The sequence below is a fragment of the Melanostigma gelatinosum genome, assembly GCF_949748355.1.
Source record: "Melanostigma gelatinosum genome assembly, chromosome: 11".
Classification (NCBI taxonomy): Eukaryota; Metazoa; Chordata; class Actinopteri; order Perciformes; family Zoarcidae; genus Melanostigma; species Melanostigma gelatinosum.
Window position 1 is genome coordinate 27,589,356 of NC_136644.1, and position 19,004 is coordinate 27,608,359.

Genomic DNA, 19,004 nt, shown 5'->3' on the forward strand with positions numbered 1-19,004 from the left:
TACTTAATAACAGTAACTAATAACACGAATAACTAATGAAGACACACAGTGATCACCACTGTAGAGTGTTTCTCTCTGTAGTCCGTTAACAAACTGTGTTGTGTTGATAAGCTCAGGATCCATTTCTACCGGCGGGATGCGATCGTCTTATTGATGAAGTATTTGCGTCTGTACGTTTTTAAATTCCCTAACCTGAACAATGAGGGGGCGTGTCGGCCGTTAAAACACTTCCTGGAAGTCTGTTCTCGTGGGTCCTCCTCACGACTCCTCAGAGCAGAAATAAGAGCTTTGGGACGCTCGTCAATATGGCGGAGCAGAACAACTTCCTGTTCGATCGAGGAGCGAGGAAACGACAATTAAGAGACTTGGGATGTACCCAGAGACTCTCCTTCCGTCTGTTTGTCAGGATCGTTTCTACCTGTCAGAACGTCTCATGTCTGCCCCTCCCCTTTCAGGATGGACACCCGCCCCCTAATGATGATCACCATGGAAACCAGGGTACCATAATGCATAGTCCTCCTGCTGAACCTGTTCTTTACCTGCAACACCTGTTCACTTCACTTCAACCGTCTCCTGTCTCGTTGTAGGACACGTCTCGTCCTCCTCCGATCAGCAGTCTGCAGCACCTCCTGCTGTTCAGCACACGAAGGACAAGAAAGATCCTCCAGTGAGACAAACTACCATTTCTCCTTCTGACATGTTGGACTACTTCAGGTTAGATCAGGTCAGGTGAGATCAGGTCAGTCAGGTCAGGTTAGATCAGGTCAGGTGAGATCAGGTCAGGTTAGATCAGGTCAGGTGAGATCAGGTCAGGTCAGGTGAGATCAGGTCAGGTGAGATCAGGTCAGGTGAGATCAGGTCAGTCAGGTCAGTCAGGTTAGATCAGGTCAGGTGAGATCAGGTCAGGTTAGATCAGGTCAGTCAGGTCAGGTGAGATCAGGTCAGTCAGGTCAGTCAGGTTAGATCAGGTCAGGTGAGATCAGGTCAGGTGAGATCAGGTCAGGTGAGATCAGGTCAGGTGAGATCAGGTCAGTCAGGTCAGTCAGGTTAGATCAGGTCAGGTGAGATCAGGTCAGGTGAGATCAGGTCAGGTTAGATCAGGTGAGATCAGGTCAGGTTAGATCAGGTTAGATCAGGTCAGGTTAGATCAGGTCAGGTGAGATCAGGTTGTTATAGCCCTAAAGATGACCTGGATTGAAAAGACAGGTTCAGTTGTATCTCGCCATCATTTCTGAGTTTTTAAATCTTCTGTGACGGCATGTTGCAAAGTTGCAAACTATGAACAGTGTGGTTTGATGTGAGACTTCTTCACCTGAGTTTACACCTGAGAACACCTTTGGTTTTATTGATTAACTTGTGTTCTGTCATTGACCATCTCTTCATCAGATACCTGTTAGCAACGGACTTCCACCTACACCTAAAGTCCACGTAAGTCCTCAATACAGAGTGGTGGTAGTTAGGTAGTGTATTCATGTGTTAGTAAGTTAGTGTATTCATGTGTTAGTAAGTTAGTGTATTCATGTGTTAGTAAGGTAGTGTATTCATGTGTTAGTTAGTGTGAGTGGGTGTATTCATGTGTTAGTAAGTGTGAGTGGGTGTATTCATGTGTTAGTTAGTTAGTGTGAGTGGGTGTATTCATGTGTTAGTAAGTTAGTGTATTCATGTGTTAGTAAGTGTGAGTGGGTGTATTCATGTGTTAGTTAGTTAGTGTGAGTGGGTGTATTCATGTGTTAGTAAGTTAGTGTATTCATGTGTTAGTAAGTTAGTGTATTCATGTGTTAGTAAGGTAGTGTATTCATGTGTTAGTAAGTTAGTGTATTCATGTGTTAGTAAGGTAGTGTATTCATGTGTTAGTTAGTGTGAGTGGGTGTATTCATGTGTTAGTTAGGGTGAGTGGGTGTATTCATGTGTTAGTTAGTGTGAGTGGGTGTATGCATGTGTTAGTGTGATGGGTGTATTCATGTGTTAGTTAGGGTGAGTGGGTGTATTCATGTGTTAGTTAGGGTGAGTGGGTGTATTCATGTGTTAGTTAGTGTGAGTGGGTGTATGCATGTGTTAGTTAGGGTGAGTGGGTGTATTCATGTGTTAGTTAGTGTGAGTGGGTGTATTCATGTGTTAGTTAGTGTGAGTGGGTGTATTCATGTGTTAGTTAGTGTGAGTGGGTGTATTCATGTGTTAGTTAGTGTGAGTGGGTGTATTCATGTGTTAGTTAGGGTGAGTGGGTGTATTCATGTGTTAGTTAGTGTGAGTGGGTGTATGCATGTGTTAGTTAGGGTGAGTGGGTGTATTCATGTGTTAGTTAGTGTGAGTGGGTGTATTCATGTGTTAGTTAGTGTGAGTGGGTGTATTCATGTGTTAGTTAGTGTGAGTGGGTGTATGCATGTGTTAGTTAGTGTGAGTGGGTGTATGCATGTGTTAGTTAGTGTGAATGGGTGTATTCATGTGTTAGTTAGTGTGAGTGGGTGTATTCATGTGTTAGTTAGGGTGAGTGGGTGTATTCATGTGTTAGTAAGGTAGTGTATTCATGTGTTAGTTAGTGTGAGTGGGTGTATGCATGTGTTAGTTAGTGTGAGTGGGTGTATTCATGTGTTAGTTAGTGTGAGTGGGTGTATGCATGTGTTAGTTAGTGTGAATGGGTGTATTCATGTGTTAGTTAGGGTGAGTGGGTGTATTCATGTGTTAGTTAGTGTGAGTGGGTGTATTCATGTGTTAGTTAGTGTGAGTGGGTGTATTCATGTGTTAGTTAGTGTGAGTGGGTGTATGCATGTGTTAGTTAGGGTGAGTGGGTGTATTCATGTGTTAGTTAGTGTGAGTGGGTGTATTCATGTGTTAGTTAGTGTGAGTGGGTGTATTCATGTGTTAGTTAGTGTGAGTGGGTGTATGCATGTGTTAGTTAGGGTGAGTGGGTGTATTCATGTGTTAGTTAGTGTGAGTGGGTGTATTCATGTGTTAGTTAGTGTGAGTGGGTGTATTCATGTGTTAGTCAGTGTGAGTGGGTGTATGCATGTGTTAGTTAGTGTGAGTGGGTGTATTCATGTGTTAGTTAGTTAGTGTGAGTGGGTGTATTCATGTCTTAGTTAGGGTGAGTGGGTGTATTCATGTGTTAGTTAGTTAGTGAGTGAGTGAGTGGGTGTATTCATGTATAAGTTAGTTAGTGTATTCATGTGTTAGTTAGGGTGAGTGGGTGTATTCATGTGTTGGTTAGTTAGTGTGAGTGGGTGTATTCATGTGTAAGTTAGTTAGTGTATTCATGTGTTAGTTAGTGTGAGTGGGTGTATTCATGTGTAAGTTAGTAAGTTAGTTAGTGAGTGAGTGAGTGGGTGTATTCATGTGTAAGTTAGTTGGTGTATTCATGTGTTAGTTAGTGTGAGTGGGTGTATTCATGTCTAAGTTAGTTAGTGAGTGAGTGAGTGGGTGTATTCATGTATAAGTTAGTTAGTGTATTCATGTGTTAGTTAGGGTGAGTGGGGGTATTCATGTGTTGGTTAGTTAGTGTGAGTGGGTGTATTCATGTGTTGGTTAGTTAGTGTGAGTGGGTGTATTCATGTGTAAGTTAGTTAGTTAGTGAGTGAGTGAGTGGGTGTATTCATGTGTAAGTTAGTTAGTGTATTCATGTGTTAATTAGTGTGAGTGGGTGTATTCATGTGCTAGTTAGGGTGAGTGGGTGTATTCATGTGTTGGTTAGTTAGTGTGAGTGGGTGTATTCATGTGTAAGTTAGTTAGTTAGTGAGTGAGTGAGTGGGTGTATTCATGTGTAAGTTAGTTGGTGTATTCATGTGTTAGTTAGTGTGAGTGGGTGTATTCATGTGTAAGTTAGTAAGTTAGTTAGTTAGTTAGTTAGTGAGTGAGTGAGTGAGTGAGTGAGTGAGTGGGTGGGTGAGAAGGAGAAGAAGTGATGCATCATTGAGGATCACCTGACTGAGTCACACTTTGTTGCCGTTGTTTGTAAGATGGGAGCTTGTTTCTCTAAAGTTTTTAATGGCTGTCCTCTGAGGATTCACTCTGCTGCCTCCTGGATCAACACAGAGACCCGAGGTACGTTCTCCTCCGTGACCTCTGACCTCAGTGAACCCTGACATCTGTGACCTAATACTGACAGTAGTGTGTCAGTACTACAGTACTTCTGTCTCAGTGTGTCAGTACTACAGTACTTCTGTCTCAGTGTGTTAGTACCACAGTACTTCTGTCTCAGTGTGTCAGTACTACAGTACTTCTGTCTCAGTGTGTCAGTACTACAGTACTTCTGTCTCAGTGTGTCAGTACTACAGTACTTCTGTCTCAGTGTGTCAGTACTACAGTACTTCTGTCTCAGTGTGTCAGTACCACAGTACTTCTTGTGTTTGTGTTCTCAGATCAGTATCTGATCTTTGGAGCTGAGGAGGGAATTTACACTCTGAACCTGAACGAGCTGCATGAGAACTGTATGGAACAGGTGAGACAGGAACCATCAGCCATCACCTCACCTACCTGGTCTACCTGGTTCACCTCACCTACCTGGTGCACGTGGTCTATCTGACCCAGGATCAGCTGATCGAGGCCCACCGAGAACATATTTCGAAAATTTAGCAACATGCAAGCAATGATCGTTTTCTCTGGTGTTCATTTTGAGACGTTTAACTAATGATGACCTGTGTATGAGCTTCACTCACAGAATAATATGAATCACTTACGCATGAAATCCCTCCACATATCTATCCACTATACGTATCACATTAACACATTTAAAAGAATAGAACAAAGATTGTTGCTGTAACGATATAATACAATATTAATAACAGAAGTGATAGTCGTGAGTGAGATCTGAAGACTATAACAGTTTGATAAAGCATCTGGTTTGTTTTTGTGTCTGCAGTTGTTTCCTCGCAGGTGTACCTGGGTTTATGTGATGAACAACACTCTGATCTCCATCTCAGGTGAGTCACACAAATACATTAAAATCTAATTTTATTATTATTGCCGTGTTCACATCACTGCAACATGAGACAAATTGAAAAAACTGAATTTTATCATGAAATGAGATTAAAAAACTTCAACTGTAAATTCAAAAATTTCAGGGGAAACGTAAACGATAAACATCTTTTGCGAACTGAAAAGAAGAGAATTTAATTTAATATCTCATTTTTATATTTGTATCGTCCCTGTGTGTTAACTGACCCCTGAGTCTTGTCTGCAGGTAAAGCCTCGCAGCTCTACTGCCACAGTCTGGCCGGTCTGTTTGAACAGACTCGACAGAAACAGAGGATCACCATTTCCATCTCGACTCGCCGTCTGCCTGACAGCATCCTGCCCCGGTCAGTTATCCTCACAACACGCTATAAATGGCTTTTATGAATTCATTTAAATGTTGATATTGTTGCCCGGTTGTTTGGGAACAGCGACGTTAATACACAGACGTACAGACACTCGTTGCCGTTTTAGCCCAAAATGGCGGAAGCCCTACCGCAGCGGCATTTAGCAACAGTTGTGAAAAAAACAGCACAGTTTTGTCTCTTTGCTCCTGTACTCTTAAGTTACTCTTCAGTCAAAAATGTCTTCCAAGCATTGTTTCTCTCTCAACTTCCTCAGTTTAAACTTCTTTCTGATTGTCTTTTTGTTTTTTTGTGTCCAAGGAGGTTTTCCATCTCCAATAAGATTCCCGATACAAAAGGCTGTCTGAAATGCTGCGTAGGTGAGTCCACTATTTCCCATCATGCACCACACACTTTGTGCTCTGTCTCCTGACTAAGCTGACCTGTCTCCCCTCAGGGTCAGACAGACAGACAGACAGACAGACAGGTTTGTGTGTATATGAGCAGGTCTTACTGAGTTGTCATGTTTTCAAAGTCTGATATCGAGTCAAGTATTACTAAGACATACATAATTCATCTGGAAACAAGAAAGCGCCACAAAACGTGAAGGTATTAAAGTTTGGTAGACTATAAAGACCCCCCCCCCCCCTCTCTCCGTTCAGTGCGAAATCCCTACACTGGTCATAAGTACCTTGGCGGAGTATTCCAATCAGGTGTGGTCCTGCTGGAGTGGGTGGAGCCAATGCAGAAGTTCATGCTGGTTAAGGTAGGAAATAAATGTCTGAATCAGTCATCCGCACTAAGAACACCTTACTCAAGAACATCTTAGCCACAGGGTGAAGGTCTCAGGTGTCCAGGAGGAACTCAGAGGTGAACCACTTTTCTTTCATGTTCAAAGGAGTCAATTGAGGTTCAGCATCTGGTCAGGGTCCTCCTGGATACACCTGGTCAGGCCCAGAAAACACAAGATGGACTATTTACCCATCAGGTCAGGGAACACCTCAGAGGAGGAGGAGGAGGAGGGGGCGAGAGAAAAGAACATCTGGGCTTCCTGACCAGGTCTGCTACCACCAACCCTGCTACAATTACCACCATGACCCAGACCTGGCTCATGGTGGTAATTCTGCTCTGATGAGTTGTATCAACACCCATGAAGCTCTGCAATATAGTCAGTATGATGGTAAAGAATCTTACCCAATAATAACTATTTACTTGTCTGTCCTCACCAGAGCGTGGACTTCCAGCCTCCGTGTCCTCTGGAGGTATTGGAGTTGCTGGTTGTACCCGAGCAGCCGTACCCTCTGATCTGTGTTGGTCTGAGCAAAGGAACTAAACCCAACCAGCCCGTCAGCTTCCAGACCCTCGATCCAAACTCCTCCTGCCCCGCCCCACCTGACACAGGTACAACACCTCCCGTCTCAGATACATCTTCTCCAGAATCAGGTACAACTCCTCCTGACTCAGGTACAACTCCTCCTGACTTACATACAACTCCTCCTGACTCAGGTACAACTCCTCCTGACTTACATACAACTCCTCCTGACTCAGGTATAACTCCTCCTGACTCAGGTACAACTCCTCCTGACTTACATACAACTCCTCCTGACTCAGGTATAACTCCTCCTGACTCAGGTACAACTCCTCCTGACTCAGGTACAACTCCTCCTGACTTACATACAACTCCTCCTGACTTAGGTACAACTCCTCTTGACTCAGGTATAACTCCTCCTGACTCAGGTACAACTCCTCTTGACTTACATACAACTCCTCCTGACTCAGGTACAACTCCTCCTGACTTACATACAACTCCTCCTGACTCAGGTATAACTCCTCCTGACTCAGGTACAACTCCTCCTGACTTACATACAACTCCTCCTGACTTAGGTACAACTCCTCCTGACTCAAGTACAACTCCTCCTGACTTACATACAACTCCTCCTGACTCAGGTACAACTCCTCCTGACTTACATACAACTCCTCCTGACTCAGGTACAACTCCTCTTGACTTACATACAACTCCTCCTGACTCAGGTATAACTCCTCCTGACTCAGGTACAACTCCTCCTGACTCAGGTACAACTCCTCCTGACTTACATACAACTCCTCCTGACTCAGGTATAACTCCTCCTGACTCAGGTATAACTCCTCCTGACTTACATACAACTCCTCCTGACTCAGGTACAACTCCTCCTGACTCAGGTACAACTCCTCCTGACTTACATACAACTCCTCCTGACTCAGGTACAACTCCTCCTGACTCAGGTATAACTCCTCCTGACTTACATACAACTCCTCCTGACTTAGGTACAACTCCTCTTGACTCAGGTACAACTCCTCTTGACTCAGGTACAACTCCTCTTGACTTACATACAACTCCTCCTGACTCAGGTACAACTCCTCCTGACTTACATACAACTCCTCCTGACTCAGGTACAACTCCTCCTGACTCAGGTATAACTCCTCCTGACTTACATACAACTCCTCCTGACTTAGGTACAACTCCTCTTGACTCAGGTACAACTCCTCTTGACTCAGGTACAACTCCTCTTGACTTACATACAACTCCTCCTGACTCAGGTACAACTCCTCCTGACTTACATACAACTCCTCCTGACTCAGGTACAACTCCTCCTGACTTAGGTACAACTCCTCCTGATTTAGGTACAACTCCTCCTGACTCAGGTATAACTCCTCCTGACTCAGGTACAACTCCTCTTGACTCAGGTACAACTCCTCCTGACTTACATACAACTCCTCCTGACTTAGGTACAACTCCTCCTGACTTAGGTACAACTCCTCCTGATTTAGGTACAACTCCTCCTGACTCAGGTACAACTCCTCCTGACTTACATACAACTCCTCCTGACTTAGGTACAACTCCTCCTGATTTAGGTACAACTCCTCCTGACTCAGGTACAACTCCTCCTGACTTACATACAACTCCTCCTGACTTAGGTACAACTCCTCCTGATTTAGGTACAACTCCTCCTGACTCAGGTATAACTCCTCCTGACTCAGGTACAACTCCTCCTGACTTACATACAACTCCTCCTGACTTAGGTACAACTCCTCCTGATTTAGGTACAACTCCTCCTGACTCAGGTACAACTCCTCTTGACTCAGGTACAACTCCTCCTGACTTAGGTACAACTCCTCCTGACTCAGGTACAACTCCTCTTGACTCAGGTACAACTCCTCCTGACTTACATACAACTCCTCCTGACTCAGGTACAACTCCTCCTGACTTAGGTACAACTCCTCCTGACTTAGGTACAACTCCTCCTGACTCAGGTACAACTCCTCCTGACTCAGGTACAACTCCTCTTGACTCAGGTACAACTCCTCCTGACTTACATACAACTCCTCCTGACTCAGGTACAACTCCTCCTGACTTAGGTACAACTCCTCCTGACTTAGGTACAACTCCTCCTGACTTAGGTACAACTCCTCCTGACTCAGGTACAACTCCTCCTGACTCAGGTACAACTCCTCTTGACTCAGGTACAACTCCTCCTGACTTACATACAACTCCTCCTGACTCAGGTACAACTCCTCCTGACTTACATACAACTCCTCCTGACTCAGGTACAACTCCTCTTGACTCAGGTACAACTCCTCTTGACTTAGGTACAACTCCTCCTGACTCAGGTACAACTCCTCTTGACTTAGGTACAACTCCTCTTGACTCAGGTACAACTCCTCTTGACTTAGGTATAACTCCTCCTGACTCAGGTACAACTCCTCTTGACTTAGGTATAACTCCTCCTGACTCAGGTACAACTCCTCTTGACTTAGGTACAACTCCTCCTGACTCAGGTACAACTCCTCTTGACTTAGGTACAACTCCTCTTGACTCAGGTACAACTCCTCTTGACTTAGGTACAACTCCTCTTGACTCAGGTACAACTCCTCTTGACTTAGGTATAACTCCTCCTGACTCAGGTACAACTCCTCCTGACTTAGGTACAACTCCTCCTGACTTAGGTACAACTCCTCCTGACTCAGGTACAACTCCTCTTGACTCAGGTACAACTCCTCCTGACTCAGGTACAACTCCTCCTGACTTAGGTACAACTCCTCCTGACTCAGGTACAACTCCTCTTGACTCAGGTACAACTCCTCCTGACTTACATACAACTCCTCCTGACTCAGGTACAACTCCTCCTGACTTAGGTACAACTCCTCCTGATTTAGGTACAACTCCTCCTGACTCAGGTATAACTCCTCCTGACTCAGGTACAACTCCTCTTGACTCAGGTACAACTCCTCCTGACTTACATACAACTCCTCCTGACTTAGGTACAACTCCTCCTGACTTAGGTACAACTCCTCCTGATTTAGGTACAACTCCTCCTGACTCAGGTACAACTCCTCCTGACTTACATACAACTCCTCCTGACTTAGGTACAACTCCTCCTGATTTAGGTACAACTCCTCCTGACTCAGGTACAACTCCTCCTGACTTACATACAACTCCTCCTGACTTAGGTACAACTCCTCCTGATTTAGGTACAACTCCTCCTGACTCAGGTATAACTCCTCCTGACTCAGGTACAACTCCTCCTGACTTACATACAACTCCTCCTGACTTAGGTACAACTCCTCCTGATTTAGGTACAACTCCTCCTGACTCAGGTACAACTCCTCTTGACTTACATACAACTCCTCCTGACTCAGGTATAACTCCTCTTGACTCAGGTACAACTCCTCCTGACTTACATACAACTCCTCCTGACTCAGGTACAACTCCTCCTGACTCAGGTACAACTCCTCCTGACTTACATACAACTCCTCCTGACTTAGGTACAACTCCTCCTGATTTAGGTACAACTCCTCTTGACTCAGGTACAACTCCTCCTGACTTAGGTACAACTCCTCCTGACTCAGGTACAACTCCTCTTGACTCAGGTACAACTCCTCCTGACTTACATACAACTCCTCCTGACTCAGGTACAACTCCTCCTGACTTAGGTACAACTCCTCCTGACTTAGGTACAACTCCTCCTGACTCAGGTACAACTCCTCCTGACTCAGGTACAACTCCTCTTGACTCAGGTACAACTCCTCCTGACTTACATACAACTCCTCCTGACTCAGGTACAACTCCTCCTGACTTAGGTACAACTCCTCCTGACTTAGGTACAACTCCTCCTGACTTAGGTACAACTCCTCCTGACTCAGGTACAACTCCTCCTGACTCAGGTACAACTCCTCTTGACTCAGGTACAACTCCTCCTGACTTACATACAACTCCTCCTGACTCAGGTACAACTCCTCCTGACTTACATACAACTCCTCCTGACTCAGGTACAACTCCTCTTGACTTACATACAACTCCTCTTGACTTAGGTACAACTCCTCCTGACTCAGGTACAACTCCTCCTGACTTAGGTACAACTCCTCCTGACTTAGGTACAACTCCTCCTGACTCAGGTACAACTCCTCTTGACTCAGGTACAACTCCTCCTGACTCAGGTACAACTCCTCCTGACTTAGGTACAACTCCTCCTGACTTAGGTACAACTCCTCCTGACTCAGGTACAACTCCTCTTGACTCAGGTACAACTCCTCCTGACTTACATACAACTCCTCCTGACTCAGGTACAACTCCTCCTGACTTAGGTACAACTCCTCCTGACTCAGGTACAACTCCTCCTGACTCAGGTACAACTCCTCTTGACTCAGGTACAACTCCTCCTGACTTACATACAACTCCTCCTGACTCAGGTATAACTCCTCCTGACTTACATACAACTCCTCCTGACTCAGGTACAACTCCTCCTGACTTAGGTACAACTCCTCCTGACTCAGGTATAACTCCTCCTGACTCAGGTACAACTCCTCCTGACTCAGGTACAACTCCTCCTGACTTAGGTACAACTCCTCCTGATTTAGGTACAACTCCTCCTGACTTACATACAACTCCTCCTGACTCAGGTACAACTCCTCCTGACTTAGGTACAACTCCTCCTGATTTAGGTACAACTCCTCCTGACTCAGGTATAACTCCTCCTGACTCAGGTACAACTCCTCCTGACTCAGGTACAACTCCTCCTGACTTAGGTACAACTCCTCCTGATTTAGGTACAACTCCTCCTGACTTACATACAACTCCTCCTGACTCAGGTACAACTCCTCCTGACTTAGGTACAACTCCTCCTGATTTAGGTACAACTCCTCTTGACTCAGGTACAACTCCTCCTGACTTACATACAACTCCTCCTGACTCAGGTACAACTCCTCCTGACTTAGGTACAACTCCTCCTGATTTAGGTACAACTCCTCCTGACTTAGGTACAACTCCTCCTGACTTACATACAACTCCTCCTGACTCAGGTACAACTCCTCCTGACTTAGGTACAACTCCTCCTGATTTAGGTACAACTCCTCTTGACTCAGGTACAACTCCTCCTGACTTACATACAACTCCTCCTGACTCAGGTACAACTCCTCCTGACTTAGGTACAACTCCTCCTGACTTAGGTACAACTCCTCCTGACTTAGGTACAACTCCTCCTGACTCAGGTACAACTCCTCCTGACTCAGGTACAACTCCTCCTGACTCAGGTACAACTCCTCCTGACTCAGGTACAACTCCTCCTGACTCAGGTACAACTCCTCCTGACTCAGGTACAACTCCTCCTGACTCAGGTACAACTCCTCCTGACTCAGGTACAACTCCTCCTGACTTACATACAACTCCTCCCGACTCAGGTACAACTACCCCCAATTTCGGTACAACTCCTCCCGACTCGGGTACAACTCTTCTTGACTATGGTGCAACTTCTTTCCGACTCAGGTACAACTCCCCCTGACTCAGGTACAACTCCCCCTGACTCAGGTACAACTCCCCCTGACTTAGGTACAACTCCTCTTTACTCAGGTACAACTCCTATTGACTCAGGTGCAACTCCCATCTGACAAAGATACATGTTCAGGTACAGCTCCTTGTATCTCATATACAAGTATGCCTGACTAAGTTATACCTGATGACTCAGATACAGTTCCTCTTGACTCAGGTACAACTCCCCTTGACTCAGGTACAACTCCTCCTGTCTCATATACAACTAAGCCTGACACAGGTATACCTCATGACTCAGGTACAATTCTTCACAGAGTTTGCTACTGCATCAGCAGCAGTCTAAAGTTTTGGTCTCCTCACAGAAAACCCTCAGAGTTGTGTGATCCACATCACTCAGCTGGAGAGAGACACCATCCTGGTCTGTCTGGACCGTAAGTTCATGAAACTCGATGCTGTTTCACTCAATTAAAGATCACTTGGTGAAATGAATGATAAAAGTTTTGTTATGAATGATTACAAACGGTGTCAGAGCTGTGTTTGTACTTTCTCCCTCCTGCAGGTTGTATAAAGATGGTAAACCTTGAGGGGAAGCAGAAGTCCAACAAGAAGCTGTCAGCTGAGCTCACCTTCAACTTCCAGATAGAGTCGATCGGTAAACCCTTTATGTCTGCTTCTTTCAACCAGTGAGCCACGGACCACTGCTGAGCCACAGGGTGCCATTCAATGGGCCATGGACGTTATTCATTCACATGAATTAAAAACATCAAATTAAAATGCATGATTTCAATGACCAGTTACATTTGATTAATTATTCATTTCACCATGTCAACTACGACACGGCATCAGGTAGAGACAAACGTGTTGTATAACCTGTTAGCTAGCTAACCGTCGCAAAGATACAGGGACGACAAAAGGGAATGGTTATTGTTGTTCTTTTGACAAATATATTCATTGAATTGTTCCACACAACATATTAAATGTGACGTGGGAGACGACCCTGTCCCAGGAAAAGCTCCAAAACATGTGGTGAGGAAATATGACCCTGATTACATTAGACTTGAATTCTCTTTATTTTTTCTCCTTCGTTAGTCATTCTATGTTTTTATGTCGGAAGGTAGTCCTCTGCCCAGAAGTGGGCCTTAAGTTACAAAAGGTTGAGAGTCCTCATACATGAAAGATCCTCACAAAACACCTTAGACCACCTTTAAAACCACCTGAACCCATTTCCAGGTGTGTCCTTGTTTTCACTCTCTCCTCCTCTTCCTCAGTGTGTTTACAGGACAGTGTTTTGGCTTTCTGGCGTCACGGCATGCAGGGACGTAACTTCAGAGCTAACGAGGTAATAATCATCCAATCAGAGAGCAGGAATCCACCCACCTCTCAGCTGTGTGTCATAACTTCTGTTTTTAATATTTATTTTGCAGATTACCCAAGAGATCAGTGACATGAGCAGGATGTTCCACCTGCTGGGTTCTGACAGGTGAGACCCCTGACGGTTGACATGGTCTGCTTAGCTTTCTGTTCACCGGGCTGTCAGCTCACCTGTCTGTCTCTCTGCAGGGTGGTGGTTCTGGAGAGCAGGGCGACAGATAACCCGACTGAACACAGTAACCTGTACATACTTGCTGGACACGAAAACAGCTACTGAGACCAGGCAACAGTTTGAATCCAGACCAAACCAATTAAAACAGTTGAAACCAGGACCAAAGCGGGGCAAAACCAGATCCAAACAAGGACCACACCAGAACTAAATCAGTTAAAACGGATACAACCAGGACCAAATCAGCCTAAACAAGGACTAAACCAATTGAAATAGTTAAAACCAGGACCAACCCGGTACCAAACTAGTTCCAATAAAGTTCTAAACCAGGACTGGGTTCCTGAATTACAGCGGTTCTGCTACCTTACCATCGTATTTCTAAAGACCCAGATCTGATATAGACCTGAGGACAAGAGACCAGATCTGATACAGACCTGAGGACAAGAGACCAGATCTGATACAGACCTGAGGATAAGAGACCAGATAAGATACAGACCTGAGGATAAGAGACCAGATCTGATACAGACCTGAGGACAAGAGACCAGATCTGATATAGACCTGAGGACAAGAGACCAGATCTGATACAGACCTGAGGATAAGAGACCAGATCTGATACAGACCTGAGGATAAGAGACCAGATCTGATATAGACCTGAGGATAAGAGACCAGATCTGATATAGACCTGAGGATAAGAGACCAGATCTGAAATAGACCTGAGGATAAGAGACCAGATCTGATATAGACCTGAGGACAAGAGACCAGATCTGAAATAGACCTGAGGATAAGAGACCAGATCTGATACAGACCTGAGGACAAGAGACCAGATCTGATATAGACCCGCGGATAAGAGACCAGATCTGAAATAGTAAATAGTAAGTAAAGGCGTGTAGCCTGTCTCTTATTATATTTTATTCTGAATATTCATACAATCTGAATATGAATAAGTCACTCTCACCTGTTACAGGTCTGTCACACCGTGCGCTGAACGATGAGCTGAATCACGTTACTGAGAACAATCACTCACTCATAGTTATGAATGTTCACACGTCTGCTTTTACGTTTCACATTTTGTAAATCTTTTTGTTATGCTGTGTAAATGCTGTAAAATAAATCTTTTTGTACACTGCGTCATGTTTCATTCACGAGGTCTTTACTGCTCTCTCAGTGGTTGCTGTGGTTACCACGGTGTCACGTGGCTGTAATTCATTCATAAACCTGAAGGTGGCGACAAAGACACAATCAGAAACACTGCATTCACTTCAGTCACACTTCTTTAAAAACAATCAAATATTAAATTCCAATTGTGTTTGAATCTGTTTGTATTGAATCAGCTTCATGTTAACGTTGTTTTTTATATAATGTTAAAATAATATTTTACAGTAACACGTGTTGTAAAACAGTAAATTGATCCTCTTTATCTGTAAATACCATTTGTTTGAGTTTTCACAGAAATGTAAAGAAATAAGCTCCGATTCTTCTTCTGATTCATTAAATAATAATTTAAATGTCATTTCCACAGACTTTAGTTAATCAGCTGTAAAATGTATATGTATATATTTGTATACATATAGGTTCAGGTTACTTTTATTTGTACCCGTAGGTAGACTTGGTTTACAATAGAGGACGAGGCATCAACACAGACAACAAGACCATATATAATATATATATATATTATATTTATATTTATTGTATTCATATATATTATATTTATATATATTGTGTATTTAGTATAATAAGTATTTTCATACCAGGGGAAATATTTAAATGATTTTCTCCATCACTTGTTTGAATCATTCTGGTTTGGATTTAAGATTAGAATAATAAAGATTATTTAAAATAATACTTGTAATAAATAATACAGATACTTGTCTTCTGGAACGAAACAATAAAAATAAACGAAAATATTAATAAATCTGAATTTTTGAAATGCAACAGGATATGCAAACTTTTATTTTGAAGTGTCCTAAACGTGGAGTGTACCGGAAACGGAAGAAGAAGAAGCTCCAGTTGTGTTGTTGTGATTGTCGGAGAATCAGCGGATCACCATCCAGGTGAGATAAACACCTTCTGACCCCGGTTATAACACGAGCTAACCATGCTAACCTGGTTGACGTAGCTTCTGTCCCGGAACTGAACCGGTTTAAAGCCTCTTTATAAACACCAGGACGAGACGTGTGATGTAATATATTTAAATAAAGGCAAGGCAAGTTTATTTGTACAGCACATTTCAACAACAAGGTAATTCAAAGTGCTTCACATAAAACCATTAAAAGCATCAAAACATAAGGCAAAAGAAAAGGAGATTTAAAAACAATTAAAAAACAGTGTAAGAAATCAAATTCAGCAGTAAAATGCAGAAATGCAGGAAATTGATTCATATATGAATTGAATGTGGTTCAATTAAAGGCAGCAGCAAACAGAAAAGTCTTCAATCTTGATTTAAATGAGCTGAGGGTCTCAGCAGACCTGCAGCTTTCTGGGACTTTGTTCCAGATATGTGGAGCAGAAACACTGAACGCTGCTTCTCCATGTTTAGTTCTGACTCTGGGAACAGGAAGTAGACCGGTCCCAGACGACCTGAGGGGTCGGGATGGTTCATAAGGTAGCAGCAGATCAGAGATGTATTTTGGTCCTAAACCATTCAGTGCTTTGTAAACCAACAGCAGGATTTTAAAGTCAATTCTTTGTTGGACAGGAAGCCAGTGCAAAGACCTCAGAACTGGAGTGATGTGGTCCACCCTCCTGGTCTTAGTGAGGACTCGAGCTGCAGCGTTCTGAATCAGCTGCAGCTTTCTGACGGACTTTTTACAGAGACCTGTAAACACACCGTTACAGTAGTCCAGTCTGCTGAAGATAAATGCGTGGACAAGTTTTACACATCCTGTTGAGACATAAGTCCTCTAATCCTTGATATATTCTTCAGGTGATAGGAGGCTGATTTTGTAATTGTCTTGATATGGCTGTTCAGGTTGAGGTCTGAATCCATAACTACACCTAGATTTCTGGCTTGGTTTGTGGGTTTTAACATCAGTGACTGAAGCTGAGCGGTGATTTTCAATTGTTCGTCCTTGGTACCAAAAACAATTACTTCTGTTTTATCTTTGTTCAATTGAAGAAACTTCTGGCACATCCAGTTGTTGGTTTGTTCAATGCAGTTACCCAGCCCTTGTATGGGATTATAGTCCCCTGGTGACATAGTTATGTAGATTTGTGTGTCGTCTGCATAATTATGATAACGCACTTTGTTGTTTTCCATAATCTGAGCTAGTGGAAGCATGTAGATGTTGAACAGAAGAGGCCCCAGTATTGAACCTTGGGGAACACCACATGTCACTTTAGTCAGCTCTGATGTGTAATCAGCTACAGACACAAAGTATTCTCGGTCCTTCAAGTAGGATTCAAACCAGTTAAGTGCTGTGCCAGAGAGTCCCACCCAGATGTTTAGTCTTTCTAGGAGTATGGCATGGTCGACCGTGTCGAATGCAGCACTGAGATCTAGTAAGACTAATGCTGCGTTCACACCGGTCGCGTTGATTTTTTGACGCGCGTCGATATTACATACAAAGTCTATGCACAGACGCGATGAGACTGGTGCGCCGCGATTTTGCGATGGCGCGGCGCGTTGGACGCGTTATTGCAGTGCGGTGGACACGGTGGACGCGTTGGACGCCGCAAAATCGCCAACGCGCGAGTTGAAATTTTTCAACTTCAGTGACATAATCGCGTGACGCTGTGGCGCGATAGCCTATCAGCGTTGAGTTGCTCCCCCTGTCATCACTGGCTTCCTGCCGCTGTTGAATCAGGAAATAAATCCTGTAGCCGTCTGTGTTCACCCAGAGCTCTGATACCTCATATCAACAGAGACCGGACCAAACTATGTGTATGCATGTGTGTGTGTAAACCATACGGTACAAACAATGAATAGACGCTGCCGTATTTACGTCTACGTGACGTTATTGAGTGCTGGTGGAGCTGCTACGATGTTAGCATAGCCTAGCACCGATCCATCAGAGCTCCATTGAGAAGACAAGTAACCTACAAATCGGCATCATTACGTAGTTATTTCGGAGTCCCTTTTTGTCGGTTTATTGCCGTTGAATCACAGCCAAATCAGTTTATTTTGTGTTCCTACAGCTGTAGTAAACAGCGACCGGTGGCTTGCTAGACAGTGAATACAGCTCGATACAATCCACGGAGCTCCTCTGAACAATATTATGAACCAGACATGACGGCGTTTGGCATTCCGATGTTTGAGGGACTTCCACAACACGTACAAAGCAGCAACTGTCCTTATTCCTTTCATGGTTGACAGCGGAAATAAATGGCGGCCAGATGGAGGCTTCCAGGACGATAAACCACGCCCCCTCTCCGGCGCTACGAGATTTTGCGGCGTTTGGTGTGAACACGACCGGCGGAGCGTTGGACGCTTTTTTGCAGTGCGTCAAAATATCAACGCGACCGGTGTGAACGCAGCATAACTTCTGCCATTGTCTATGTTTAAGTGGATGTCGTTGAAAACCTTAACAAGAGCAGTTTCAGTGCTGTGGTGCTGTCAAAAGCCTGACTGGAAAACATCAAAGCAGTTATTTACGGCCAAGAAGTTGGTCAGCTGTTGGAAAACCGCTTTTTCAATTATTTTACTTAAAAATGGGAGGTTTGATATTGGCCTATAATTTTTCATCGTTGCGGAGTCTAAACTAGCCTTCTTTAGGAGAAGTTTAATAACTGCAGTTTTTAGGGCTTGTGGGAAGACACCTGAGAGAAGGGATGTGTTTACAATTTGTAAGAGATCAGTGGTCATGCAGTTTGAAATATTTTTGAAAAAGTGTGTTGGTAGAATATCCAAGCAGCAGGAGGATGACTTCAGATGTTGTATAATGTCTTCTAGGCTTCTACGGTCGATTGAATGAAATTGTGTCATGATATTTGAATGGATGTTATTCAGAGATCGGGACAACACATATCCTGTGGTTGGTGTGGAGGCACTGACTGCTTGTCTAATTTTCTGAATTTTGTCAGTAAAAAAGGAGGCAGATTGATTGCATGCCCAGGTGGATTGGAGTTCAGCAGCTACCGACACTGGAGGGTTTGTTAGCCTGTCGACGGTAGCAAATAAGGCGCGTGTATTGTTCTTGTTTTTGGTTATGATGTCAGAGAAGAATGACTGCCTTGCATTTCTAAGTTCCAAATTATAATTGCGAAGTCTCTCTTTATAGATGTCACAGTGAACCTGGAGATTAGTTTTTCGCCACCAGGTGAGGGGGCGGGGCCTGTACCCACCATGTGTCAGTACCTCCAGGTAAGGGGGCGAGTCAACACCCTCGAGACCGGTTAGGTGTTCTTAGTGGACTAAAGAAGTCCACCTCTTCTAGGG

The 19,004-nt window shown here is 44.0% G+C and overlaps 2 protein-coding genes across 3 annotated transcripts in view; both read left to right on the forward strand.

The window, feature by feature from the left end:
- LOC306785224 (mitogen-activated protein kinase kinase kinase kinase 3-like) overlaps positions 1 to 14,756 on the forward strand; it is a 52,722-nt gene extending 37,966 nt beyond the window's left edge. Inside the window, exons 18-32 of one of the 2 annotated variants that reach the window (XM_079279512.1) lie at positions 456 to 498; positions 588 to 667; positions 1,387 to 1,428; positions 3,951 to 4,035; positions 4,353 to 4,432; positions 4,853 to 4,913; positions 5,174 to 5,291; positions 5,610 to 5,668; positions 5,951 to 6,054; positions 6,518 to 6,731; positions 12,453 to 12,521; positions 12,650 to 12,742; positions 13,359 to 13,429; positions 13,515 to 13,570; positions 13,651 to 14,756. In XM_079279512.1, coding sequence (XP_079135638.1) covers positions 456 to 498; positions 588 to 667; positions 1,387 to 1,428; positions 3,951 to 4,035; positions 4,353 to 4,432; positions 4,853 to 4,913; positions 5,174 to 5,291; positions 5,610 to 5,668; positions 5,951 to 6,054; positions 6,518 to 6,731; positions 12,453 to 12,521; positions 12,650 to 12,742; positions 13,359 to 13,429; positions 13,515 to 13,570; positions 13,651 to 13,738 — 1,263 coding nt within the window. In that variant the 3' untranslated portion in view covers positions 13,739 to 14,756. Of the gene's footprint in view, positions 1 to 455; positions 499 to 587; positions 668 to 1,386; positions 1,429 to 3,950; positions 4,036 to 4,352; positions 4,433 to 4,852; positions 4,914 to 5,173; positions 5,292 to 5,609; positions 5,669 to 5,950; positions 6,055 to 6,186; positions 6,348 to 6,517; positions 6,732 to 12,452; positions 12,522 to 12,649; positions 12,743 to 13,358; positions 13,430 to 13,514; positions 13,571 to 13,650 lie in introns of those variants that run through there. The other variant, XR_013772396.1, reaches the window with a different exon arrangement.
- An 874-nt stretch (positions 14,757 to 15,630) lies between these two features.
- The window catches only part of soul4 (heme-binding protein soul4), a 9,163-nt gene continuing 5,789 nt past the window's right edge, over positions 15,631 to 19,004 (forward strand). Inside the window, 1 exon segment of the mRNA XM_079279338.1 lies at positions 15,631 to 15,681. The gene's annotated coding sequence lies outside the window, so the exon portion shown is untranslated.